Source organism: Onychostruthus taczanowskii, unplaced genomic scaffold, assembly GCF_017590055.1.
Source record: "Onychostruthus taczanowskii isolate IOZ18803 unplaced genomic scaffold, ASM1759005v1 scaffold7, whole genome shotgun sequence".
Lineage (NCBI taxonomy): Eukaryota > Metazoa > Chordata > Aves > Passeriformes > Passeridae > Onychostruthus > Onychostruthus taczanowskii.
In genome coordinates, this window is record NW_024504786.1 from 10,975,173 (window position 1) to 10,996,189 (window position 21,017).

The following is a 21,017-nucleotide window of genomic DNA, read 5'->3' on the forward strand; positions in this document are numbered from 1 at the left end:
AATACTGATTGTGCAATATTTCACTGAAAAACAGGGATAATAAGGTGAGGAAGCCCAAAGAGGCAGTGGATTTGACATCACTGTGATGTGACTCACCTCAGAGGGGCTGCTTATTTTTTTTCTCTTCATTTTTATTTTTAAATTGTAATCATGGTCTATCAGACTATGTTCTTTATTGAAGCTTGGGAAAATGTAATATCTTAGATTCTTTGAATGTTTTTTTTTTTTTTTAAAAAATTCAGTTCAGTTTGAATAGTCTAGATTAAGTACGTGAAATTTGTGAGTATATGAGAAAACAGCACAGTAATGGATTTGCCAGGAATTCTTCTGCATTGATTGCAGCAGTATTACTAATCCTGAATCAACCTAAATGTACAGAACTGAATAAGTATTAGAGCTGTCCATTAAGATTTGATAAATGCACTAATCCATTAATTTTACCTTTTTTTGTTGAAAAAATTATTTGACAAATAATGGTAAAATTCATCAAATAAATTATCTGATGAATGTATTTTTTAAGTAATCGACTAGCTCTAATGAATATGCAGGCAGTTCCTTAATGAAAAGCATTACTCTACTGTTAGCCTGCTTTCATCACTCATATGTCACTTTTTTGCATTTTGCAACTGCAATCTGTATATTTTATTCATTTACCCATTCATTTATACAATAAAGGTTCAAGCCAATATGGTTAATCAATCACTGAAGTTCTTGGAATATTTTTGCTTTACAGTCGATTATTCATTACATTTATTAAAAAAGAGCTTGGATTTTCTGGGGACACCACTCCCAAGAATTATTCTTGACTTGTACGTTCTAAGCCAAGTGCACAAGAATGCTCTGAAAATTGCAGGGTTCATGTATAAGGCATTTTTATAGTTGTAAACACTACAATTACCAATTGTTTCAAGAAACTGGAACCTGAAGCCAAGCCAGACACCTTCAAAGTCCCTAAAAACACTCATTAGAGGAGTAAAACAAGGAATAGCGTGCAGGAGCTACCTCCTCACTGCACAGCACTGGGATGTTTGGATAAAAGCCACAGAGAGGATTATTTGGATGATGTTCAATTTTGGAAACGTTCCAACCTCAAAGAGCAAGTCTGTATTTTTTATTACAGAGGTGATCTCAACAAATGATAGTGATAGATTTATACTGTCAAATGGCAAATTGTACCTATTAATGTTACAACACGTCACACTTCTGAGTCCTGGTTCCTCACAGAGGTGTGCCAATTTATTGTGACAGTGACAGTAGGTACAACAGTCAAGTCTGCATGACTCTGTTGATACTGTAAAGGTACAAATCATGTTTTCATGGGTGACTTTGAACTTGCTGCACAAAGCTCAGCTGAACAGATTTGATGGGAGAACATTGTGGGAGACAGGTATATTAGAAGGGTTGGCTAGAGCTGCACTTGGAATAGCAGTGATTCTTTTCCAAATTTTCCTTTTAATGTCTCGTAGACTTTCATAACTACAGTGTTAATAGCCCTTGGCCAACCCTTCCAGACATCATTTCTACTCCCAAACGGATAACTAATATATAGCTGAACCTCAAAATAGGTACAAGTGGAAGGACTTATCCTGTGTCTATAGAGTTTAAAAGATGAAGTTTCCAAAACCATCAGGGGTGCAGAATAAAACACTTACATAGATCTACTCCCACTCCAAAAGCTATGATGCCAGAGTGGGGAAAGTCATGTTGAAATCCTCCAAAATGGGAAGGAGTTTGTTGATGACAGATATCACATGCTAATCAAAACTGCAGCCACGTCAGCCTGGCGACAAATAGTAATTTCCATTCCATACACACTTATTACAGGGAGATTATTACTGTAAGAGTGTATTACAATAGAAAGGAAAGTCTTCTAGGGCTTCTTTTTATTTTCTGGGTTTTTTTCCTCCCCCATTTTCATACCTTTTATCTCTTGGGTTTATATTTGTCTTTGCCTCAGTCAGTCTCTGGATGCCATGTGTGTGAATGCTTGTCCCTTAAAGCTTGAGATAAACTCATATTTCTATTAAAAAGTTTAAATACTTGTTATAAATAATTTATCCTTACTTGTATGCTTTGATCTAATCTACTGCATAGTTTTAGTTAAAATGGTTGTGGTTCTAAAGATTACAAATATTAGGAGGAAGGAATAAGTTGTAGAAATTATCTTCAGTTTGCAGCTTGTTTTTTAAAGGTTTAAAATGCTCTTTCTTTGCTAAGTCCATCTAAAGAGTTTCTGACCCACTTCTTCTTATGTACAGTCACCAATCTAAGAATAATAATAATTTTTAGATGGGATCAATAGGGCCATTGCTTTTCACTTAAGACTTCTAATGGAACCTTAGTATTAATAAGCAAACACCTTCAGAAGTAGTGTTTCTGCTTAGGCAATCAGAGGAGAACTTAATTTGTACTACTGATAAACACTTGAGCTCCGTGTGCTTCATTATTACTACAGATTTACAGCCCAAGGACATGTTTGAAACTATGTGCCCTGAGACAGAAAACTCAGTGGCCCAGGAGTGGTTCTGTTCATCATTTACATGCTGTCTCAGAAGCATATTACAGTATAATCCAAACCACAAATCTCCTGGGTCCCACTCACAGAATGGAAACCACCATTTGGGTACATGGACATTTGTCCTGACAATGATTTTTATGGTTTTGTGCAAGAATTTTGTGGTGAGTAGCCCTCCAGAGAATTGGTATCCATGGTCTCCTAGCTATCTTGGAAAACCTGCAAATTCAATGCTATTAGTAGATGAAGTTTAGGATTAAAGGTAAACTTGAAGCTGCCAGACTTTTCAGCTTTGAATATGGTGGTTGCAGTGCCCTATCTGGTTACCCCAGAACAAAAGTGATGTTTTCTTATCAGAGTTCTTAATTAATATATTTTTTAAATTCTTTCTCTTTAATTAGCTGTGGGCAGAACAGAAATATTGGGAAAAGATTGGCTCCTATAATTAAAAGGACTGCCTGAGTGGCACTACTTTGGAAAGAGTAATCTTTGTCATGTTGAAACCCATGCAGTGTTCTCAACAGGAAGGCTGGACAATGGAAACAGAATTACTACCAACAATGTGCTTTCCATGGAGAAGACATCTGACGCCAACTTCATCTTCTAGTGTCAGTGCCTGTTTTCATAGGGTTTGCCATATTTTCCTTTACTACTTGGATAGAGCATGAGCAAAATACAGAGGTCCCTACACCCTTAGAAAATATCCCTCTTGAAGTTCAGGCTTCATTTGCTATCATTCCATCAAAACAAGCTGTCAAAACCCTCAAAAAAACCCTGGAGCAGCTGAAGAACCTTGCTGAAAGCAGATTGCCTTTTCCCCATGGCCTAGGAGCACGTTGTTGTGAAGAGACACTAAATGAAATTATGGGAATACTGTGGAAACAAGTTAGCACAAAATACTTCTATAACACACAAAAAGTGGCTGAACAACCACAGGACTCTCTGCTGTTCAGCTACAGGTCTTGGGCAAAGGAGTGTGAGAAAAAGAAACTCTCTGGCTGCTCTCCTCATCCATAGGAGGGCAGCACTGGCATACAGGCCTGGATCAACTTCTAACACCTCCCTTTTTCCTTTTAATTTGCAGGGATTGTTGGAAGATCTGGAGTGCTCAAAGAGTGTCTACAGACCTCAGAGTACAGCTTGCAGGATTTGCTTCTGCAGCCAGCCAGATTTACAGCAAAGCCACTGCAGACCTGCTCTGCCTCTGCACTGTGTACCTGAGATCCCCAGTGGGCACAGCTCAGCTGGAGCTGAAAACAAGGTTACAGATGCCTGCACTTGGGGCATTTTTATATGTTTTGATAATGTGATTTTCGTGTGCTAACCCTACAGAGGTACATCACTGTGCATAAATCTTTACTTGAAGGCAGATGAGGAACAGCAATGAGAGAAATAACAACAAAACCCCAGACCTGCTGCCTTCATGGAAGAAAAGATAAGGTCCAAATAGGAAACAGGAAATTGTAAACTTAAGAACTGTAAGAATATCCTAGTAAAGGATGATGTCTTGCCATGATTTTATTCCATCTTAGTAACCTGCTGGACACCACTGCTATCTTATTCAGAAGCACTGACCCAAGGGAGGTCGTGGTGCTTTGCCTCTCAAAATCTGCTGTGCACACCAGAAGGGTGAGATGGGGAGGCATAACCTTGCAGTTATATCTGGCGGGTTGTTTCCAGTTGTACCTGATATGCACTGGGAATTTGGCGTGAAATTTGACCAGAATTATTCCTGATACTTTATTCAGCTTTGAAATGGATAAATGCCTTGAAATAAAACTGTTTCACTACCAAGTTATATGTGTTAGGATCTTCCACTTCTTTTTTTAACAAATCCTCACAAATAGCTTAAAAAGCAACACAGCTGTAACTGACTTGACCATAGGTGTTGTGAGGCCTCGCTATTGCACCTTCTCCTTCTGTTAGCTCAGCTATCACTGTCAACACAGTCACAGAATAAAGCCCCATTACAGCTAGAATGGTTCCTTAAACTTCATAGCACTTAGAAATGCTCCCGAGACACCAAAAGCATCTCGATTCAGAATTGAACATGTAATACCTGCCAAATTTGCAGGTTTGATACCACTTCCAATAGGAATTAAAAAGGCCCTCTTCAGAGCTGAAATAGGGCTATCAATACTTGACTTGTCTGCCCATGTGAAATAGCAGGTTCTTTTCTCTGACGTCGCAATTTAGTTTAAAATGGCTTTGATGATGACAGGGTACATGCGAATGATAAAACCATAAAGATGACAGTCTAATCTTACAAAGATGACCGATCACTGATAAGAGATTAAGTCACACAACATTTGAAAAACCAGATTATCTGTCTGCTAGGATGGTGTCTGTGTAACACCTCCTGCTGAGCCATGCTGAGATGCCAGTGACATACAAAGATGCTTCTCTGTAAAAACCAGAAATGCTTCAGAAAATTTCACAAACCATTGGGATAAAATAAAGAGAGTAGGAAAAAAACTCCTCTGATATTATATTGGACTTTTTTTGTCAAACATTCATTTTTCAGACTAGTAAAGTATTTAGATGTACAGCATATAAATAATTTAGAGGTACTATAAAAAGGTCTAAATTAGTCAGTTCTGCCCTATAATTAGCACTCACAGCTATGCTGGCAGTGGGTGGGTGATTATTAAACACCTTTTATTATTGGCTTTATGTACTACAATAAAAATTAAAATTATACTTACAAGAATTATTAGACATGCTGGTCCTATAAAACTCCATATAAAGTTGTTCTTAGTGCTGAGCCAACATCTGAAAATTAAACAGCAGAAAATGCCTTGAAATGTGCTTTTGTGATTATTGTCTCCTTTTGTACAACAATCTGGACACAGGAACAGTGACTTACACTTCTGTGGTGCCATAGTACTTGTATCCCAGTGCAGCAGAGATTCCAACGACCACGGCTGGACTGACATAGCCAAAGACATAGAAATTTTTGTGCAAGAAACCCTTGTTGTAGATGACTCCCACAACTATAAGGTAGAGGTGAATACCTTCAATGCACATCCATGCAAAAGCAGCTAGAAGGAAATAATGGAGTAGTCCAGCAGTAATTGAACAGAAGAGCTAGAAATTCAATCAGAGAAAACAGGAGTCATAATTCTATTAACAGGTTTTTGTCAATATATATTATAATATAACAGCACATGCACAGCAACTGAGTGACCTTAAAGTGGGGATTCAGCCCAGTTGTAATGCTGGTTAACAAGAACTTGGCCTGCACCCATTTGTACATTTGCTCATTAGTGTTTTCTGCAGCAAATGGTAAAATAAAGAGACTACCTAAAAATAAAGAGACTACCTTCAACTTTCAAAATTAGGGTTTGTCTTCCCAAAAAAACTGTATAAATGGTTTGGCTAGGTTGATCTTATTGTTATAGCTGAGTAGTCTATATGCTTGATTTACAGAAAGTTAATTTTTTATTATTTTGATAACACTGTAATTAGGCACCACAAGGAATTATTTCTGAAATAACTTTTGTTATACAGAGTGTTTATAAAATTATATTTTTCAATCCATCAGTACTGGAGTGCTACCTCAGGGATAGCAGCTCATATTTTTTCAAGTGATTTTAAATCCTATTCAGCTACTTATAGAAGGGTATTTTGATAATTTATGCACAATTTAATTTCTTAAAACTAATCTGAGATGCAAAAATCAACACCCTAGCTTTCTGACAAGCAAAAGGGACAGGTCAAGATCTCCAATGTGGTCCTCCAGCTAACAGCTCAATATCTCAGATGTGAGCTTGGGATTGCAGCTCTGGCCTGATTTTAGAGAAAACAACCTGGGGGCCACCAGTGTAGCTTTATATAGCATCCTAAGTGAAGTGAAAATGCTAAACACATTGAGATCACAGTCTCAGTAAAGGTGACAAATTTTAAATGAAGCCCATGGAGCAAAGTCAATACACACCAGCTCAGATGAAGGCCCTGCTTCTTTAAATGACAATTTTGTATTTCCTGTTACTGTTCTGGCCAGTCAGGGTCACTATTGTAGGTAGGAAGTGTGGGGAGTAGAAGGAAGATCATATCTTATACTGTATATTTATTTTGCAATACAAAATCAAGGCACAAGTGAAAGCTACCCACCTTGTTATTGTTCATATTAATTCCAATCAGAAAAATAAGTTCTGCCAGGAAAAGGCTGCAGCAGAGGTTTTTGTGGATTGTCGTTCTAGTGCTTTGAATTTCACTGAAGAACCAGAAGGTGAAAATGCACATGGAGAGGCAAATCAACGAAATAATTATTCCTAGCTGAGTGATTCTTGTAAGAATGCTATAATTTGTAACACCCTGGGGGAAAATTATAATATAGTATTTAAAAGAACAGCTTTGTAATGTCTCAAGAAAGACCTCATTCTATAATAGAGTTCCTTTCTTCTTTTTTACAAAATATTAATCAAAACTCTTTGTAGAGTTTCACTGGAAATGTACACTTTGGATAATCTAAAAAGTATTGGGTTTTTGTGAGACAGATACAATTCTAGGGGAAATTAGTAATAAACTGCATATATTCCTGCTCTTGCATTTTCTGATATTTCTTAACAAAACTTTTTATTAACATCAGTATCTCCTAATAAGATTTTCAAAATCAGATCATTTCAGTGAATGACAAATACACTGGCAGTAGGACATCTATTAATATGACACAAACATTTTCTCATATAAAAGGACTTATCACAGCAGTGACTTAGATAAGCAAAACTGAATAAGTCTTACTGAATTTGCAACATGATCAAAACAAGACTCTGAAATAACAATCACTTCAAGCAAATGCTATTCCAGATATTTAACATGAACTTTCTCCAGAGAAACACAAGATACTTCAATACCGGACGTGAATATTTTCTGTATAAGAATACAATTTCTTTTGCTGTTTGCTATTTGAACAAAGAAACTCTGAAATACATGACTGTACATAGGCAAACAGATAGCATTCAGCTGACCATAAAATGCATCTAAGTATTTTTTTTACTAAATAAAGGATGAGAGATTCTTCACTTCCCAGCCTTTCTTTTCAAAATAACTATATGGGTACCTGCAAAGGTTTTAAATTTGAACTGAAGTCTTAGGATGCTATTTAGCAACCAGGAAACAGCCTCTATCAGCATGAAATTCACAGTGTGAGAGAACTGTCTCAATACAGTATATTCATGCTAATATTCTGCTTGCTGTCAGTTCTGATACCTTATAAAGCTGCCTCCTGAGGCAGGACCTGAGCTCCTGCAGATCCCCACTGAGACCCTGGAAATCTATGGGGCTTCTCAATATAAGAAGGACATAAATTGAATGGCCATTCTCCCAGTTTTGTGCTGGTCGTGAGTGTCCATGTTTAATAGTCATAAACTTCAGATTGATTATGCTGCTGCAAACTCTCCAGAGAGAATTTAAAGCAGATTTTTAGATGCCAAGGTTAGACAAATGGGTGGCAAAGTTTTGAGAGACAGAAATTCAGGGCCATATGGTTACTGACCACCAATGAATGGCAGATAAATCCCACAGCAGTATTAAAGTGAGATGTAAAATGAAATGCAATGCTCCAAAAATAAGCACAACAGACTGTGTTTTTGGAACAAGATACTTTGCTGCATCACTGCTCTGTAATACTGCAGAAAGGACATAAGGAAATTCAAACACATATGGGAGGAATTTTGTTTGCTTTGTGCACAATAAATTGTGTGTTTGCTGAACAAAACCGAGAGACAACCAAAAGTATGCAGGTTGCACTAAAATAAAAACATAAGGAATGAAAAGAGAAGAAAGTATCAGGTAAAACACTAAACTAAAATAGCACTTACAACGGAGCCACCTGAGGACATCAAAACAGCAAAATGAGTCAGATGATTACATTTGCATGAGATATGAGTGGAGTTGGAATGTGTCAGCTCACAGCCTTCTGTAGCCCAGTTGCCATTCATTGTGTCTGAGTAGTTCCAAAATGCACATTTAATGTCTTTATCTGCAGTCTGGAACAGAAACAAGATGTTCTGCTGATGGCAAAAGGCAGGATATTTCCCATCAAGAGACCTTTCTTACGCTAGACCGCACAATTCATTAAAAAGTTCTTGTTATCATTGGAAGGTTGGGAAACAAAAAACACATTCTGCAAGGCCTATTCCAAGCAATTAAAACGTGGCTGGGGATGGAAGCAATTTATTCACACAGCTAAAACCCCACCAAACATGTAGTCTAATCAGATTACTGAACCCTGCTGGCACCTGCAAAGATGTTGGAATTTTTACCTATTGAAAACATTGTTATATATATGCTTGCACCTGCTGAACATGGAGTAGACTCCAAGGTTACAGCCACATTGCTTATCCATTCCAAATGAGCAGCTCAAAAACTGAGACTTATTCCATGTATTTTACAAAGCAATCTGGGATAAAGCCAGGGTCATATCACACCTGCTATATCACCTGCTACACAACAGTGATGAGTAAGACCATTAGTATTATTTAGTACAGTTAGTGCTTACTAAATCCACTCAAAGACTAAGTCTCCCCTGTAATATAGGCTTTATAAATATATGCAAATTTATATAAAGGTGATTTCTAACTCAGAAGGGAAGTAACAAATTTAAAAGCTGTGGAACCAAGGTTTGCACCTTGTTCCATTGCTCATCTCTCTACGGAATTTCTTTCTTGTTATGTTTCTGATGATTCTTTGTGCCATGTAAGGTGATTTTTCACATATGATTCAAGCCAGCAAAAATCTGTATTTGCTGGAAGTAAACCTCTCAGTTTTAAATAAGTGTGTTCAGATTTCAGAAATAACAAAGCTCCAAAACTATAGGTTCTACTATTATCCCCTAATTCCAGGTTACCTTTTTTGCATTAACCTTGAAGCATTACTTCCCTTTTTTTTAAAGTATACATGCTTAACTGTCTGATAAACTTTCAGAAAGAAAACCCACCTAAATACAGAACAATCAAGACCCTGCAATAGTCTCTGGCTCAGACATCTACATTTTATCCATACTACAACCCAGCAAAGATGGCATTATTTCCCTTGCTTTAGTCCCATAGCAATTTTCCTCTGTACCATATTTAGTATATTGCACTTAGGATGTCACATTTGAGATTAATCTTGTTAGAGTAATAAATTGCAACTTCACATCAGCAAACAACAGAATTATGTCTTAGTTCATCATATGCTGCAGGTATGCTTACATCACATACAATGATTAACTAATGTTTTGTTTTACTTGAAGCTGATAATACAAAAACCCCCTTACCTTGGCATACTTTAAGGTAAATGTTATTTTCTCAAGCTCATAGAGTGTGGGTGGATTTGAGCTAATTGCAACAGCTATAACTGCTGAGCTTACTGTCTGTCTCTGCTCAGAGGGGTCTTTGGAGGAGAGGTTTTTAGGCGAGGAAAGCAGAGAACCGATGTTGCTGTACCGCAGAAAGACAACTGCTACAGTGCCTATCAATCAAACAGACCATGGTTAGGGTTTGCGAGTTTTTATGGAAGAACAAAATTGAAGGCATTAAGGAAACAATAAACAATAGACATTATTGCTGCTATTGCATAAAGTATGCAAAACAGATGGAGTCTTTGTGGAATACTTATAAAAATGTTTTAGAGACAATGAAATATAGCTTTATTTAAAACAATATAGCTGGCATTAGAAATAAAAAATATGTGTTTGCACTGGCAATACTAATTAGATATAAGCATATGGATTTTTCCTAGAATAATGTATGCTTGCTGCTGTTCTGCAACTGGTTACACATGTGGTGTCAACCCTTATAAACTGAAATGCCTCTGACCTGAAGTAAATACTGGACTTTTCTGAAGTACCTGGCTTGTTTTGACTTCCATTATATTGGACCCAGGATGGGAAAAAGAAAAAGTATTTTTAGGATGCAATGCTGATCTTAAAAATGTAGAGACTTTCTCCCTGGTACCACAATAAACCACATTTTTAGGTACTGATATGAGTCGAGATACAGATTAGATGGAAGATGAAGATTTAGAAATATCTACCATGTTTATTACATTATGTGGTATAAGTCCAAAGCTGTTTAAACACATGTATTTATATTTAGTGATATGTATTTATATAGTGACAACAGTAGTTGTAAGCCCTTTCTGTATCACTCTGAGGTATAAGCCAGATCTGGGTCCTGCTGTTTTGGCACTAAAGATTACAGGTTCTTGCCCCAGTGAGGTATTCTCTGAACAGAAAAATACACCAAATTTTGAAGGAGAAGTAGCACAGAGAGTTGAAGGGGCTGGTCCAAAGTCATACAGCAGATCTATTGCTGAGAAAAGGATAAAGCTCAGGTCTGTAGTACCAATGCCCAGTGTGAAAACTCATTGGACACACTGGATAAGTTAGAAATATCAGTCTTGAGACAATAAAGGAGAAAGGATGCTAAAAGTACCTTGTCTTCTTTGTAGTTAGCAGTGGGGAAGTTCAGCCTTGGTAAACTGCACATTTGGCTGTTTTCTAGTGGGTAAAATCTATCTAAGGTGTTTATTAACCCACCTACTCTCCCACCTTTGTTTCTTACCATTTGGATGAGGTTCCTTTCTCTTCTTAGGAGAGATCTTTATGTAATCTCCCCCTGTGTACACATGAGGGTGGATATGTTTCATGTGGTGTGAATCAAAAGCAAAAACCTTGAGTGCTGTAAAAGAAGAAAAATACTGTACAAATCACGGCTCCATTATGGCCTGCCATAATTTAGAGTTGGGTTAGTAAGTGTGCTACTGGATTGCATAATTACTGTGAATTTTAAAACTCTATCCTTGTGCAAAATATTTCAAGAAAAATGTCATTAATATAACATGTTTGTTTAAACATCTATGGTTTTTTTTTGCTTTCATGCATACATTTTGCTCTCATACTTTTTACTCTTTCCATGAAAAATATAGTCTCTTATTTACCTTGCCTTAAATTAGGTACTGGAAAAAACAATGTAGGTTACTTTAGGAAGAACTATTGCTTTATTAAAAATGTATTTCTGAAAGGGGCTACAAATCACAATTATAAAAAGGAAAGCATAAAATTCTCCACTGAATAATAACATTTGATAAAAGCCAACTTTTGAAAAGTATATATTTTATGGTTGTCTATCCATGCTAGCAAATACACATTGCACCATGAACTAATGATGTGTCTTGTCAAAAAGCAAACAAACAAGCATCACCCCTTAGGACAAAAACTACATTAGAGACTATTGAGCTCTTTACTTGCTTCATTACAGTGCTGAGTTTCAATCACCCAGGATGTGAAAAAAAAAAGAAGTCAATTGGGCTTTTTTTGAAAAAACAAAACAAAACAAAGCAAAACAAAATAAAACAAAACAAATCGAAAACTTGACTGACAGAGGAATATCACTAAGCTAGACCATCTGCATTGCTTATAGCACAGCACACAAAAATAATATGAGCTATTCAATAGACCAGCTGTCAGAAAATGTTTGTAAGGGCATAAGAAATTGTTTTCTTTGGCTGGAGTTTTGAAAAGCTCATAGTTCAAGAGCTTGCACCAAAAAAAGCAGTGGAGAGAGAAGGATGATGTTGTAGGTCTTATCCTAAAATAGTTGTGTCTGGCACATATGAGAACTGTGAAAAATATATTCATGCTGAAAAACAGTAACAAAAAATGTTAGTGTTTGGGTCCAATTTGGAAATGAGCTGGTTCAGTTTACCATTTTAGAATAAAACCATAGAATACAACCATTAACCTTTCAACACAGGAATTCCTCTCCATTCTCTTTATCAGCTTTTTCTGTCACCTTGGTGACCGATGCCTACAGTTCCACTGGAGGCTGCACCCGAATTCTCTCTTCCTGACATTCACGGCCTCAGCTCGGTGGTCACAGAGCCTCTGCTTTCAAGCAAGGGAGGTGTGGGGAAGGGGCACGGGGGCTTTACAGCCAGCCCCTGGTACTGCTCTGCACCTGCTGCAGACCCAGAGGTGCTCTGCAATGAGCCTGATTCCACAGGGTCTGTGTCGAGGGACAAATCCCTCCCTTCTTTTTCATCACTCTAATTTATTTTCGGAAAGGTGAAGGAAGAACAGGTGGCTTGACCTGCCTTGAGAGCACAGCGGGAATCTTACTCATCAAGTCATCATATAAAACAGCAAGCTGGTGAGAGACACTGAAGAGCTGTATTAAATCTAAAATAAGAAATCAGATCGCATACAGTTTGGGGACATTCAGAAAAATAAAGATGAAAGAGTAGCCATTGACAAAGGAATCAGCCATGCTTTATCAGGATTTCCAAAAGCAGCTGGTGTCAGCCTTACTCTGCTCTCAGTAGAAGGAATGGTAAAACTATTGTCACCACAGCAAAATCAGCAGGTATTGGTGGGAAGACACCAGCACACAGGGAGAAGGTAGGTGAACAACATGGTGTAGTTGGGACTAACCAATTCTCCTCCTGGGGAATTGCTCTTAAAATGAGAAATTCTTCTTGAGATAAAGCCACTCAAGATTAAACTCACTAGGTACAATCCTTATTACAAGTTCATTTATAAGAACTACACTGAACCAAAAAGAGTAAAAAAAATCTGTAGAAAGCAAGTCCAAATTTTGTTCCACTGGTGTTTTTTATACAGATAAGATGTATAGGATAATTTTGTGCTTATAAAATGAATCTAGACCATGTGAGTATGGCCATAATGAGAGATTTAAAGAGAATATAAAAATGAGTACCTACAGACTCTCAATTTATTTTTTTGCTCTGGACTCAAAGGTTTAGTCTTCAAAAATTATGATACCTCCACTGAAAGTCAGGTGTTAGTTACAAAAATCAAACAAATTAACACCTGTGTCTTTCACATAACACCACTTCTAATCTTCATAATTGTGCTGAAAAACTCCTCAGTTTAATCCACATCTAAAGTATACCTTAGAATAATTTTCTTTATCTTACCTATGTCACTTGCATTAGCATCCAGCTGGGCTGTCTTTTTGAAGCTCTGTGACATGAGAAGTGTTGCCTGCTCTGCGGTGTGCAGCAGCTTAGTCAGGCTCCGCCTTTGGTTATCCACAGGCAGAGCTTCCCAGACTGTAATTTTGTCTTTTTGTAAAAAATTGTTCACAGTGTTGACCAAAACCTGTAAGTAAAAGCATGTGTTTGAGAAGAGTCACATGCTATCTTTGGAATAAGGACAAACCCCACAACTCCAAGGCTTGATCCACTCACGTTAATGGTGGTGTTGCGGAGGGCTTCATTGTCAGAGTCACTCATGGTGTTCCACGATGCATAGGACAGTGCTTCAACATATGAAATCACTTCTACAGGCAACAGTGGTCCCAAAGTATTTTTATTAATTTCTTGCAGCTTCTCCAGAGGTGTTTTAAAATGACTAATCTGAAAAATGCCAGAATTCATAACTTAATGAAACAATTAAAGCCGTATTTCTGCATGTGAAAATGAACCCAATAGACTGATTTCTGTTAATTAACATACTGGTTTATAAGACACTTGTGCATAAACCCTACCCAATCAACAGGTTGACTATAAATTATTGAAATTACACATGTCTAGTATAACCTTCACAAGCAACCACGATTAAAAAAATGGTGTGTTATCATCACACATTTTTTTCCTACAGCAGCTAAGATGAACTAAAGTGAACTAGTAAATGTTCTGCAAAAATAGTTACATATCAATGATATGGTTGTTGTGTATTAATCTATTGACTTTTCTTTTAAAATTTAACTGAAGAGGTGGGAGCAGATAAGAAGTATTTGTATTTTTTTTAGTTGTTTTTTGTCAAATGGAAATTATAAAGCATGTAGTTGAGGGAACTGTACTGTCTATTTCTCCTTCAGTGCTTCAGCTTATAAACTGCTAAATGCACTTACATAAAACAGCTAGTTTAAAATATAGGCAGGAGAGTGTGAGATGAAGACTAACCTTCCACATTTCAGTCTCATGGCTGAATAAGAGAAGAATTCTTACTTCACAATACTGGAATTTAATTAATAAAACACTCAACATCTGATTTGGTATGATCTCTACTCTGCTGTTGAACAGCTTTTATGGGGCTTGATTTGCCTTGAGAACTAGAGAACTGGCTAAAAATCTGACATTTATTTACATGAAATAATTTTTAATTATTAATTTAAGTTTAGTTTGAGTATATATTTTAAAAAATCTCACTCTAAGATTCCGCTGTAACATTTATCATGCCTTTGTACCTAACTGTGATAAGCAAGTATTTTATCTGATATGATACATTGCAGGTAACAGAAAAAGTATGCTAACACTACCTATATGTAAAAGTAGGTTAATAAAATTTTTTAAATTAATATCTTTTTTAATCCAGTAACTGAATCAAATTGCTTAACATCAAATGGAAACATATACAATTGATTTTATTTATGCTTATGCTTCCTGTATCTTTTTAAATTAAACAATACTGTAGCTGAAGAATAATCAATAGTGCATTCATTAATATAATTTTAATTGGCTTCTGGAATCTCTGTTTCTGGGGAAAAAAATATTTTCTGGTGAAAAATACTCTGACCACAAATATTTGTTTCTAGAAATCCTGTATCTCTTTACACACTGGCCTTTGAGGAGTAAATAAACCAGCATACGAAGATGCTATGGCTCCCTTTTCTATTTAGTCACTTGTTGACATTACTTTAGTAAGCTATCTTGCCTTCCTTCTGAACAAGCAAATAATTGCACATCAGTAAATGCAGCAGTGTGTAACTCCAGAAATTACAGAAACAGCTGAGTTATTACCACACTTCTGAATTTTTCATGCATCATGATTCACTTTGCTGGAAAGAGAACATGCAGATTCCCAGCAAGTTATTATCATGAGTAGAACATACAATCCAGTTCAAATAACTTGAAATTATTAAAAAGCCTTCTGTCAACATCCTTAAGTTCAATTTTATGCTTCAAGCCTTTGTTAAAAACTGTTTAAGAACTATTATAATTGAAATAGCAGTTTCAAACAGAAACAATTAAAAGATTTGAAAATTAATCTACAAACCAGTGCTACTTACTCTGGCTAAAGTTCTATTAATATGTTCAGCTATACAGTCTTTGAATAACTCACACTTGGCCTTTGGGTTTTCTGTAAAAATAGAAAGGGAAACTAATTATACATTGCAGTTCAATCAATATTCAATACATACTAATTGCAAAAGCTCTTGTCCAGGTCATTCCCCAAACCACCAGCATTCTGAATTTATGCACATAAACCACAGCATTCCATTCTCCAACTACAATTACAGAGACTTTATCTTGGCCAAAATTATGGCATTGGGTTGGAATGAGCTGCTTTATTCAGGTAGAGGATTTGGTCCCTTTTATGGGACTTTCACAGATGGAGCAGAGAGAGCCCAAATTTACAGAGAGCAGTACAGATCTGACAACTATGAGGAGGCAACCATTATTTCAGATGGATCTCATCACACTGTTTAGCAAAAATACATTTACAAAATTATTCTATTTTCAGGAATTGTAGATGCCACAGCCTTGCCTCTTTTTCATGTCTTGCTGATTAATCTAACTGAAGATAAATAGGCACTGGTGGGTTTCTCAGAAGATGTATCTCTATAATAACACATAAACCTTTATAATATCATGTACCTTGGCAGGAAGTGCCATCATTTGGCTTAAACTGCAATTTTCCTGTGGATGGTTGATAACCTTCCTTACAGGAGCAGTTAAACCCTCCATCCACGTTTTCACATTTTGCATGATCTCCACAGGCAACACTTCCTTCATTGCTGCACTCATCTACATCTGCAAATATTGTGAGAAATTGAATTTTTATTAAGTATTTACAGAATAGCATCTTGCTGCTTTGTTGATAATAGCCCCGCACACTACAAGCAGTTTCACAATAAAATTTCATGTAATAAAAAAGCAAAAACTAAACCTACAATCTCAATGACAAAACCCCTGCCAATTATAATACTTAAGGATTAGAAGAATAAATCATAATTGATAATATTTTTATACCACCACTTTTATTGCTATATAATACTACACTGCTCATGTTTTAAAACCGTATTAATTCTATCATAACAAAATGGTTGGCATGATGCAAATCATCTGAAATCCATTTTTCAGAGATTAGACTAAATAGATTTTCTCAGCTCAGCAAGAAAAAGAAAAAAACCCTGCAGACATCTCTTTTAAGATGCAGCTTTAAAAAGACACTGCAAAAGCTCACTCTGACCATCTTGTTAATATAAGAATTAAAGCTGTTACCTTTAAAGTGCTTGGCATATCCTTTCTTTTTTTTTTTTTTTTAATCAACATTTAAATTACATTTGCCTAAAATGTCTTTTGTGCTTCTAAATAAATGGTCATTAGGTAGACAAGTTCAGTAACCGGGTGGGGCATAGTCCAAGAGTAAAACCAATGAATTCCAGTAAGGGAATCTATGAATTGATCAGTTTAGGAAAGCTGGGTACTAAATCCCTGGCTGGAGTACTGATTATTTTGCATTATTTGTCTGGCTAAGGATAAAGATCAAGTAACTCAATGGAGAAAGCAAACTGGGAGCTATACCAAATAATTCTGGAGAATGAAGTAATGGACTGTGAAGTGCTGTGCTGGAAAGGAGAAAAACATGAAGAGCTTTGGGACAGGTATATATGAAAAATGAAGTGGTACATGAGTGGGTTTAAATCAACAGCCTGAGAACTGAACTGAAGGAAAGGAAAGACAGTGCAGGGAATGGAGGAGAGAGGATGGCAGCTGCACTCAAGAACTGGTATGATGCTTAGTTTTGGAAAGAAATTGGTGAAAAAAGGAGAAGTGGTTAATTGTTAATTGGAAGAGAAGAGCTATCTGAATTCATAGGCAGCCTCTGCTCAGCCAGAATAAGAATAGACAAGCTGAAAGCAGAGATGGGGTGGCTGGATAAATACATTATTAGCATATGGGAACTAGTTTCACACTCTGCTTTTGGTACAAGAATCTTGGTGGTTTTCAAAAAGGAGCACAAAAAAAAGCAACAATACATGTGAAATAAGGTTATTATTGAAAAATGAAAAGATATACTGCATGCATATGGATATAGAGAGGGAATACAAAAAAAAATACATGAAGGATACTTGAGGGCCATCTGTCTATTTGGACAGAGGTCTTCCTGGGATTTAAGGCTGAAGTCCCACCTGACTTTCATATATCTCTTTTTCTCAATGAGCCAATGCTCTGATTTGAACCTGATATTCTGTGTTTAAAGCCAGAAGCTGCCATGGAAAAGCCATTCAGAGTCCTGCACAGACAGGAAGGAGATGTGGGGCTGGAGGTGCATTTGCCCTCCCCAGCACAGCCACCACTGCTCTGGAGGGAGAGCCACCAAGAAAGCTATGTGTTTAAATGGCTTGGTGCCAGCATGGAAGTTTAAAGCAGGAGGTTAAATTATCATTTTCTGCATTAGAGCAATAGTTTATTTCTATATTTAATGTCCCAAACTGCTAATGTTTCTCTTTAAGAAGTTGAGTTTTGCATTATCCGCATTTGTATGGTTTCTGTGACCTCAGTATTCATAGTTATGGAGCTAACCACATTATACATGAACCAGTCTGGCAAAAGGGAAGGAAAATAGCATGATATAGTGCTACACACAGGATACCTCATAATTAAATGCTGTCATTTAAAGACATAAGGCTAAAGTTCTTACTCTTGGCATTTAAATAACCTCTCACATCAGTAAATTATAAAGCTCTGCTTGAAACAACTGAGTGTCTGTCAGTGCCTTGTTGTGTGACTCCGTAAGACAGAGAGACTTTGAATGAAGTGGCAGGGGTGAAAATCATGACAAAGCCAGTTTGTCTAACTAGAAAGCACCATCACCCTCAAACCAAAGATTTCTTTGGCCTTGTCAGCTGCATGGAGGGCATGTACATCTAAACAAGCCAATCATCATGTAATGCAGTGCTAAAACACCAGCAATTGACAACAATCTTTGCCAAAACTTACAATAAAAAAAGTAATATTTGAATGCTTTTGAGAACACTAAGGATCAGGTTTCCATATGATTTATTGATACAAATGTTTCAAAACTGTCATGACGTTTCTTTTTATAAACTTTTAGATCAGTAAATAATTGATTTGTTATTATTGGGCAATCATGCAAATTCTTTTTGTAATTATATAAGATATAAAGTGTAATGGTGATTTTAATGAGAAGAGAGGATTATTGAAAACAAAATCAGAAATTCAAGTATTTGGCACATCTCTGGCAACAGGACTGCTATTTAAAGTCTCATAGAGACACTCCATTGAGTATATGCAAATAGACTTTCTGCAGTTGAGTTGTCCATATGGAATGAGTCCGTATCATGCTTATGTAATTTGCTGTTTTCAGAAGAAAAAACAACTCCTGGATGACAAAATTAAAAGGCAATATGCCTGAACTTGTAAGGTACTAATCAGCTTTGTATCCCTTTTAAATCAATGAGATTGTCAGGAGCAGCCAACAGTTTGTGACAGTTGCAAGAATGCAGCTTTTAAGTTCCTGCTTTGAAATGCTGTGCACAGTAGCTGCAGGCTTTTGTTTCTTTATATTTTGTAGCTATGCCTTTTTAACCAAATATGCAATTTTTGGACCGCACACGAACAACAGCTTGTCAGTTCTTTCAGCAATCCAATTTTAGTGGAGCTTTGGTGAGGATCCCAAACTCTCCTCCTCGATGTACTGTGGGAGCAGGAGCGGGCTGCCAAGGCTGTGTGAGCAGTCTTCACAGACAGCATTCCTGAGCAAAGGTTGAAGAACAGCAGCTTTTTAAACAGAAGAGCATTTGCCACAGGTCTGTAAAAAGCCCTGGCCTTTCAGTAAATATTCAAAACAAATCCTGGAGCTGAACTTTGAAGCTTTTATAATAGCTGCAATCAGAAAAATAATATCACCAACGCCACTTAGGCTAGTGTGAAAATGGATTTATAACCTTTTATTTTACTTCTTTGCTTTGTCACTCCTCATCTATTGCAGCAGGCAAGGAAATTCCAATTAAATTAAAAGTACGGAGAACAGTTATTATGTTCAGTCTTGCCAATTACAGGATTGTACCTACATCGCTTTGATTCTTCACCAGCCAGTCAAGACAGCTTGATGTCTACATTATACCTTCTGCTTATTAGTAGCTTGCAAGTGATTGAAAAGTCCAATTGCAAAGGGCTAGATGTTCCCTCCCCGTGTCTCCACGCTGTGGAAGGCAGCAGCACACACAAAGTAGAAATGTAAAAGGCTATGAATGGCAAAGGTAAAAGAAAAGTTAGCAACGTGGCCCAATGCCAGATCCCATCCCCTGTACAGCTCCCTTGTCACAGCAAAGGATGAGATGGAGAATGGGTGCCTTCCCAGTGCTCTCAGAAATACCTGAAGGGGGCTAATAGCATGTTCTCAGAAAAAGCAGAATGGCGTGGATGTCACTTTCATTCCACAGATGGCCATTTTCATGTTTTTACTCTGTTGACTGGGGTGAAAAAAGTAGGTTTCTATTTCACTTTTTTATCTGCAGCTGAACATTCAATAAATTGTGAAGTCTAAGGAAAAGTATGGCTTTTGCACAAATCAAAAAATAGATTTTAATAGCTCACTTTCAGGACAGAAGAAAAACATCTTCAGAAATGTAACATCTCTGCATTCTTATTTTTCTGTTCTTAATTTCCTTTATCATTTTCTTCTCTCTCTCCCTTCTTACTCTTCAGTTCCTCCTCTATCTGCATCTTTGTCATCTCTTCAGCAATTCTACCTGATAACATGGATGAAATACTTTTGACCCTCAACTCAAAACTCAGCATTCAGATTAAGGATGAGCCAACATTTCTCAAAGCCATTTTCCCAAGATTTCTTTTGATCTACTACCTTGGGGAACATTATCATTTCTTTTGATCTACTACCTTGGGGAACATTATCATTTTTTACTTGGGAGCTTATTGTGGTTTCCAAACAGGGAACACACAGGTATGTGCATGGACTTTGAAAGTGACTGCACACACATGGTTATGTGCCACAATTGCACTACTGTTTTGAGGGCACAAACAAATAGGGTTCGTAATGGCATACACTCCAAAATTCCAACACTAGTTTTAAAGTACTGCCATGTACATATATACATATATTCATATATTAAAAAGAAGATTTAAGACTTTGCAGAATCTAAAAATATATTGTGGGGCCCCATAAACTTGTGTAGGATGGATACCTGGTAGTTCTGTTCTGTGATTTGTACTAAATAGCTTGTACTCTATTTAAAATAAAATGTTGATATTTGCTTCAGCTGTCACCCTGAATGCACAAATATCAGCTGCTTGTGTGAAAGTCATATCTGCTACCTGTAGCAGCAGAACCATTGGGTACAAAATATCCTATTATGGTTTCCCTGATGGATAAGGAAAAAAATTAATTGTGGATCAAACGGTTGTGTTTAGGACTCACATGTTGGCAAAGTAATTGGCACACTTGTTTAATGAAAAAAGGTGCCCACAGGTAATTTTTTTATTTCAGTGTGTGTTTTAAAAG

The 21,017-nt window shown here is 36.8% G+C and overlaps 1 protein-coding gene across 2 annotated transcripts in view; it reads right to left on the reverse strand.

The window, feature by feature from the left end:
• Positions 1–21,017, reverse strand: part of ADGRL4 (adhesion G protein-coupled receptor L4) — a 73,423-nt gene that overhangs the window by 13,282 nt on the left and 39,124 nt on the right. The window contains exons 4-13 of one of the 2 annotated variants that reach the window (XM_041421435.1): positions 16,124–16,279; positions 15,535–15,605; positions 13,712–13,879; positions 13,439–13,622; positions 11,065–11,181; positions 9,777–9,970; positions 8,338–8,505; positions 6,629–6,832; positions 5,382–5,602; positions 5,221–5,287 (exon numbers count right to left, since the gene is read on the reverse strand). In XM_041421435.1, the coding sequence (XP_041277369.1) occupies positions 5,221–5,287; positions 5,382–5,602; positions 6,629–6,832; positions 8,338–8,505; positions 9,777–9,970; positions 11,065–11,181; positions 13,439–13,622; positions 13,712–13,879; positions 15,535–15,605; positions 16,124–16,279 (1,550 nt within the window). The remainder of the gene's footprint in view (positions 1–5,220; positions 5,288–5,381; positions 5,603–6,628; positions 6,833–8,337; positions 8,506–9,776; positions 9,971–11,064; positions 11,182–13,438; positions 13,623–13,711; positions 13,880–15,534; positions 15,606–16,123; positions 16,280–21,017) is intronic. The other variant, XM_041421436.1, reaches the window with a different exon arrangement.